The sequence below is a fragment of the Lathyrus oleraceus genome, chromosome 3 (assembly GCF_024323335.1).
Source record: "Lathyrus oleraceus cultivar Zhongwan6 chromosome 3, CAAS_Psat_ZW6_1.0, whole genome shotgun sequence".
Classification (NCBI taxonomy): Eukaryota; Viridiplantae; Streptophyta; class Magnoliopsida; order Fabales; family Fabaceae; genus Lathyrus; species Lathyrus oleraceus.
In genome coordinates this window covers 58729480-58737102 of record NC_066581.1, presented here as the reverse complement: position 1 = coordinate 58737102, position 7623 = coordinate 58729480, and the positions used below count along the sequence as shown (strand labels likewise).

The 7623-nt window shown below is 36.1% G+C and overlaps 1 protein-coding gene across 1 annotated transcript; it reads right to left on the bottom strand.

Annotated features, from left to right (window-relative positions):
• Nucleotides 1-2776: 2776 nt before the first annotated feature.
• LOC127132526 (peptidyl-prolyl cis-trans isomerase, chloroplastic) lies at nucleotides 2777-5338 on the bottom strand. Its single transcript, XM_051061488.1, has 7 exons — nucleotides 5102-5338; nucleotides 4814-4993; nucleotides 3984-4125; nucleotides 3809-3897; nucleotides 3602-3656; nucleotides 3380-3465; nucleotides 2777-3109 (listed from the first exon to the last, which is right to left on the bottom strand). Exons 1-7 carry the CDS (start codon nucleotides 5159-5161, stop codon nucleotides 2954-2956), a joined length of 768 nt encoding a protein of 255 aa, XP_050917445.1. The 5' UTR covers nucleotides 5162-5338; the 3' UTR covers nucleotides 2777-2953.
• Nucleotides 5339-7623: the final 2285 nt, after the last annotated feature.

Genomic DNA, 7623 nt, shown 5'->3' with positions numbered 1-7623 from the left:
AACTTCTTAGAATACCAAGATGATCCAAGAGAAGATGAAAGCTTCACATAGTCGCTAGAAGAGTTACCATGATAACTGAAGTTGGTCGAGCTTTGAAGTCTCGAAAAGTTTACGCCACGTTTTGTTGGTTTATACCAGATTTTACAGAGAATAGGAGAAGTGGCATATCAGATTGTTTTACCATCGTCGCTTGTTGATCTCCACTTTTCTTGTTTCATGTGTCTCAATTGAGGAGTTATATTTTGTATTCGTCTCATGTGATCCAAGTGGATGATGTACAAGTCAGAGATAACCTGATTGTTGAGGCATCACCCATAGAGATAGAGGATCGGGAAGTGAAGCAGTTGTGTGGTAAAGAGATTATCTTGGTGAAGGTAGCTTTGGGAGGACCTGTTGGTGGAAACGTGACTTGGGGGCTTGAGAGACAGATGAGAGAGTCGTATCCAAATCTGTTTACTTAAGATAATTTTCTAGGCCATTTTTTTTAAAAGTGGGGAGAGTTGTAACACTCCAGATTTTGAATGGTTATTTTGTGTGTTTATACTATTATGTACGATAATTGAATTAATAGGGTGTTAGGAGTGTGTGACCTTGAGGTGGGGTGTAGAGAGTAAGTAGAGGTTATAAGAATTTATTTAGAATAATTGAAGTTTGTTTTAATAATTAAAATAATACTATTTTATGGTATTTATTTTATTAAAAAAAAATATATGATGTCTGAGCCAATAATGGGAATTATGAGAAGTGGAAGGGAGGAAGGAGCGTGAGGGCTAAGAGTTTATGGTCATGATTATAATTAGTAGAATATTACCATAATGATATAAATTAAGGGCCTAATCTAGTTTAGAGAGTTTTACTATCAGTACATGGAAATTTTGGAGAAGAGAGAAAGAGTCTTGAGGCAAAGGGAGAACTTGGAACTTTGGGTGAGAGGAGAACATTCAAACCAATTTAGATTTGAATTGCTTGCTAGGAATTGAGGTAAGGGGGATAATGAGTTCAATAATGGGTATATGCTTAATGGGTAGAGTTGAGGAGTCATTAACCCCTCACAGGTTTGTATAATTGTGCATGTTTGGTTGTGTTTGCATGTGAATCAGAAATTTGACAATCAATTAGTGTTGTAGTCCATTTTTCATGATGAAATTCGTGTACATGTGTTTATGAGATTTTCTATTTTGATGTGTTAATATGTTTTTATCGTTGTTGGATTTTGAGGGTTTGTAGATCATGATAAAAGTGGAGAATAATTGATGATTATGCTTGCTAATTGATAGATATAGGTTATGTGATGTTAATATGTTGATTCCCCGTTATTTTTTGATTGATTTGAGTACCTAGAATGAAAAATCAGAGTTATGATGTGAACTCTGTAGCAAAAAACGTGATTCTGCATTCTGCAGGTCGATGGGGGGCGCCATGGTCATGACATGTAATGAAGCCCAAGTTCAATTTTGGAGTCGGTCGTCATGCATGTGACGTGTTTGTATTGTGATGACTATGGTGGGCGCCATGCTTGTGACAGATAATCTGCCATGAGCCTTAAGTGATTGTAGATTTGCTTGTTTTGTTGATGTTAAGGGTAGATTTTTGAATATTCAACTTTTGTAGATGTTTTGAGCACTGTTAGGCTCTGTTAACTGCTGTTCAGAATTATGTTTGGTATGATTTGTGATTAAATATAATTTTAATCGAATTTGTGGGTTATTTGATTAATGTTTGATATGTGCACGCTTGATGATGTTGTTGTGTTAATTGATGTGAGTTGTGATGATGATGCGCCATTGTATGGGCATGAATTATGTCGTTGAATGGTGAGATATACATGGTGATTCTTTTGGTGAATAGTTTGGTGATAATGCATGTTGTTGAGAGTCATGTATCACGATGTACGAACTTCGGTCCAGTTGCGGTGTGTTCTGGTTCGGTGATATGGATCGGGGGCGAGTAGCTAATTTGAATGAGGAATTAGTAAAGTGTTATCCATGGTGATTGTAACGAATTTTGGCGTGCTCTGGTCTTATGGTGGGGATCGGGAGTGAGTAACTAATTTCAGGTGAGAATTGGTGAAGTATTATCTATGGTGATTGTAATAATTTGGTGTACTATGATCCTATGGTGGGGATCGAAAACGTGATGAACCTGAGTGTTCGCGAATGATACCACATGCATATGCATCGAGTTACATAGTTAACTCACATAGCATAAATGAGTTGGGTGCGTAATTATGATTTTGTATTGTGTTGTTTTGGGTGTGAGTATATTTTTATAAAGTGATGTGGTGAATTTGTGATTGAATGTGTAATGCTTGTAATTCTACATTGCAGTTTATGTTGTTTATATTATTAATGTGAATTCTTACCCTTTTTGCTTTCATGTTGTCCACCATGAAAATCTTACACATAACTAAGATTAGGTGTTATTGTTCTGAGTGGAAGATTAGCTCGTCGGAGTTTATTCCCACTTAGTTTTTGTTGTTTACCTTAGTATGTTATGCTCTGATTATGTAACATCAATGCTAAAAACTGGAGACTTTTGTTTTGATCTTGAGAAGTTAGTGATTTCGCTTTATTTGAAGAACAAACATGTTTTAGAGTATTTCTATAATCATTTCCACTGCTATTTGAATAATTTGAATAATTGTTTAAATGATTCGTTAATGTAGCACTTTAATTGCGGTATGATTCTTTTATATAAATATGGTTAGGGTGTTACACAAATCATATACTTGGGGTTCATGAAAATAGCTTGTAAATGCAAATAACAAAGGCAGAAAGAAAGAAAAAAAAGTGGATAAGATAATATTGTCATTACAAGGATTTAACATTAGTCTGTAAAACCAAACATGGGTGTTGTATCTCTGCCTTGTCTCCAAATGACAACCCATTAACCGACGATAATACAAACTCGTAAACATGATTAATAGACGATATTCAGAAGATCCGTAAAAGTATCAACCATCTAGAGGCAATTCTCCGCATTTAACAATTCTGCAAGGCTTTGTAGGGATATCTAACCTGCTTGTTTCTTGAGACTCAAGTGTCCTCACAACATCCATTCCATCAATCACATGTCCAAATACAACATGTCGATCATCTAACCATGGAGTCTGCATCATAAAACCATGACATTAAGATTGGTCGTATGCAAAAGATTTGAAAATATCAGTAAGAATATAAGTGAGCAGTAAACATGTTACATAGCATTGACAGAAAATCAGGAGTGTGCTCCAGCCTAATATTCAAACATGATCTATATTTAAATTTACAACCAATCAGGCAATCACTGATTATTGATTTTAGGCTTAATTAGAAATTTGATGTTTACTATCATAAAAGATAAGCTCATAAATTTGTAACGAAACAGAATTCAGTCTCACCTTTACAGTGCAAATAAAAAATTGACTACCGTTGGTATTAGGACCCGCATTAGCCATGCTCAAAACTCCAGGACCAACATGTTTCACTGCAAGTGTCGAAAATAGAATTTTAGGAGATTAATAACATCATTGTAAGCTCAAATTATGGCTAAGGATAAATTTTAAAAATGAAACACTATTAAAAATCTAGATACTACTGTACAGGCAGCAACAAAGACATACACGCAAAACTCTCGTCTTCAAAACTAGAACCATAGATACTTTTTCCACCGGTTCCCTGCACAGCCAATAGAAACATGTTTTGAGTGAGAAACATAAGTACGCTCAGTGAGACAAACACATGGCAAGTGAAAGTGAACGTGCACATTAACATATAAACAAATATATCAAAGACTATTAACATATACAAACAAATGCAACAAGTCTCACATTTCCTTCAGTGAAGTCCCCTCCCTGAATCATGAATTCTTTGATTATGCGATGGAAGGAGGATCCTTGGTAACCATATCCTTTCTCTCCTGCACAAAGATTATTGAACTCAATCAACAAAATGCCATGTTACACAATTTATTCAATGCAGCTGCAGAAAAATATGACTGCTTGCCTGTGCATAAAGCGCGGAAATTTTCAACTGTTTTAGGAGCAACCTCTCCGAACAAGCCCAAAACGATTGTGCCGATAGCGTTACCCCCAACATCTACATCAAAGAAGCATTTGGTAGTCACTTTGGCTTGCAGCTCTTGAACCTGACAGTGGTGAAACCAGGTAAGATAGTAATTGAATTGAACGTCCAACATCTCATAATCACAGTATAAATTGACTATTCAACATGCCAAGAATTTTTTGGTTAACAAAGTAGTCAATAAGTTTATCAACATGTAACTATCAAAATCAACAATGAAAACAACAACAACAACAACAACAACAACAAACAATAACAACCAAGCCTTATCCCACTAAATGGGACCGGCTACATGGATAAACTTTCGCCATAATGTTATATCCAGGACCATACTTTTATCCATATCCTTAATAATTTCTCGGATATTTTTCTAAACCTTTGTCTACCTCTAATTGTTTGACTCATTTCCATCTGATCTACTCTCTTAGCCACAAATCTACATGTCTTCTTTCTATATGTCCAAACCACCTAAGTCTATTTTCCACCATCTTTTCTACTATAGATGTTATCCCAATCCTCTCTCTAATACTATCATTTTTAATGTTATCCTGTCTAGTCTTAATGCAACATTCTTATTCTCTTAAGAGCTCAACATTTTGTTTCATACAACATCCCTGGTATTACCGCAGTCCCATAAAATTTTCCCTTCAACATAAAAGAAGTTATAAATTAGAGTAAACAATCATTTTGATTCACAACAGACCTCGAATGTATCAAAATTACAAAAACAAATTCCCAAATGAAAATCTTACATTTTCAGCAGCAGCAGCAGCACATGTAACTCTCCTATATCTAATTGATCTTGGTCCAGATCGTTGTGTGGTTGAAAACTTCAAAGAAAAATGTGATTTTGATGGTAATGATTTACTGTAACCAATCCGTGATACCTTTTGTGACCTTTGAACCAGAGACACATCATGGCTAAAATTACCCTGAAAAAAAAAACACATTTAGAACCCTAAACCCTATTTTGTAGAAACATGAGTAGAGATTAAGATAATAGGTTTGATTGGAAGATAAAGAGAATGCAAAAGAGAAACCTGAAGATGAGAAAGTGCGTACTGAGATTGAAGTAATTGAGTTGAGAAGGAAGACGCCATGGCTACACCAACCAACCTAACTGCAACAAGAAAGCGGTTGGTGTGTTTGAGAAATTTGAAATGGAAAGACGATAAGTTACTGAAGCGGTTCTATTTTTTATTTTGTCTTACATTGGTTTCTCAGTCGCATTGGGGAAAGACATCATTGTTGTTACTACGGATTTTAACCGGATTTTTTCTAAATATATTTAATATATTATTCATATTCTCTTCGTTTTAAAATAAGGGTAATGCTAACTTGTGCCCTTAAGAGATAAATATAGAAACAATATCTTGAAAATTGTGTATTGAATTTATTAAAAATTATAATTAATAATTTTATTTATTTTTTCAATACAAATTTTCTATTTGTAGGTTTCTTAACATGTGCTCTTGGGGCACAAGTTAGCATTACCCTTAAAATAATTCTTTTTTAAAGTTTTACATACCAAATAAGAAATAAATAATTCTTTTTTAAAGTTTTACATACCAAATAAGAAATGAAATAATATTCTTTTTAAAGTTTTATAAAAATAATCTAATTTTTAAAAAAAATTCCCAAAATACCTTTGGTTTCAAAAAAAATCTCAAACTATCCCACTTTTAGGAGGAGGCGTCAATTCAATTGGCGACTCTTCTTAAAAATTGAATGGAGGCGCCAATTGGATTGGCTAGGGCATGTGTCCTAGCCAATCCAATTGACGTTCATGTGTATTTTTATAAAGGAGACGTCAATTGGATTGACACCTCAGTGTAAAATGCTATTTTTTTTGGCTAAATAGTCTACGTGATACATAATTTTGAAATAAGACCAATTGATATTAATAAAATTTTCCGTTTACACAAAAAAGTCTAATGGTGATGACTGGGATCACCTAACCGACCTCCAGTCCCACATCCCCTAGCTACCATAACCTGTGGCCCTAACCCACGTTGATGATTCACTACTGGTGTTTTAGCATCTGAGGGGCCATGAGCGTCACTACCAACTACAGGAGATGGCCTGTTGAGGTAGTCAGACAAGTCGGCATAGTCTTCAGTATGCATCAAGGGTGTACCGCCGTAGCTGAGTTCATGACCCATGCCAGAATAGTTGGGTTGTGTTTGACTCATTGGTGGGCGATCAGGACGGTTGAAGGGAGACATGGGTGTGAATGATGCGTCGAGGAAAGGTTGGAAAGGTTATTGGGGTGTTTGGTATAGATATGGTTGTTGGAGGTTTTGGTTTTGTGAGGTTTGGGCTTCTTGACTATGGTAGGAAGAGGGGCGGTTGGTGTTGAATGATCGTTGAGTGTTCTAGCTAAGGCGGCTTTGGTAGGGTGATGTGGTGGGTGCGAAGCGATGTTGGGTCTCAAGTTGATGGTCAATTTGTTTGTGGTGGTATGGTGTATGCTTTTGGTATTGGGGTTGGATGTATGGCATGTTTTGGTTGTATGTTTGTGTGTTGGTTGAACGGAACGTTTAACGGACAGAAGGTTGTGTGTATCCGGTTTGATAATGTTGTCAGGGGTTTGGTGTTGAGGTGTCAGGTGTGTAAGTTTGTTGGTGTGGGTCGTACAGGTACATATCCTCGGCGATAAACTGAAAACCAATCGATTTGTACCAAGCCATATAAGTACGAATTAGTTTTTCTTCATTTGGCATGACTGCGTCAGTTAAGACATGGTCATGGAAGTGCTTCCATTTGCGACACTCCGATCTTGCGAAGCTTTGCCATGGATTGAAGTTCCATTGGTCGTTAACTTTGCGCATATGTCATTCTCCTAGGATTGCTGGGGGATCTGGGATGTTTTGGGGCATACCGAACTGGAACTTCACACGATCACAATTGTGCATCTCCACAGTTGTGAATCGTATTATCGGTGTGCATGCAGTCCATACGGCCGCATCTTCAGCGTTGACCTCATGGTCATGATCCAAATTAAGGTATGGACGCCAAATGAACTGAAATGTGAAAGAAAATAGGATTATAATCTAGGTAGAAGAAGTTAACAAATTATAACGAAATAATGAGGTTATTATCCTTACGTCTGTCAGTCGAAGGTGATCCAACAGATTGTGATACTGAGTAATACAGTGTCTAGGACATCTGTTATAACTCATACCACGTGCATACCATCTGCACCAAAAAGGTAAAAATATTAGTTAGAGATAATAATCTTTAAAGAAGTAAGTAAATATATAGAAATTTAAACAACTTACTTTTGTGCATACAGGAATGTGAAAGGGTTGTTGTTGACAGGTGCTAGGGACGGTAATCTTGACCAACCCCATGCTTGGAGCAAAACAGTACATCCAGAAAATGTATATGTGTCTTTGTGTGAGTTTTTGCACAAGGAGCTATAGAGATAGGCTAGACAAGCAGATCCCCAACTGTAACTTCCTATTCTATCTACATGTCTATGTAAAGGTAAATACATAATATGCATGTTAGAACCACTACCTTCGGGAAATAAAGAAGAACCAATTAAAAGCATAATGTA

Excerpts from the sequence above, each read along its gene's own strand:
- LOC127132526 (XM_051061488.1), bottom strand. The coding sequence starts at position 5,161 with ATGGCGTCTTCCTTCTCAACTCAATTACTTCAATCTCAGTACGCACTT. Across the intron at positions 4,126-4,813 it reads CTGCTGCTGCTGCTGAAAAT|GTTCAAGAGCTGCAAGCCAA; the intron begins GTAAGATTTTCA and ends CACCACTGTCAG. Across the intron at positions 3,898-3,983 it reads TTTCCGCGCTTTATGCACAG|GAGAGAAAGGATATGGTTAC; the intron begins GCAAGCAGTCAT and ends ATCTTTGTGCAG.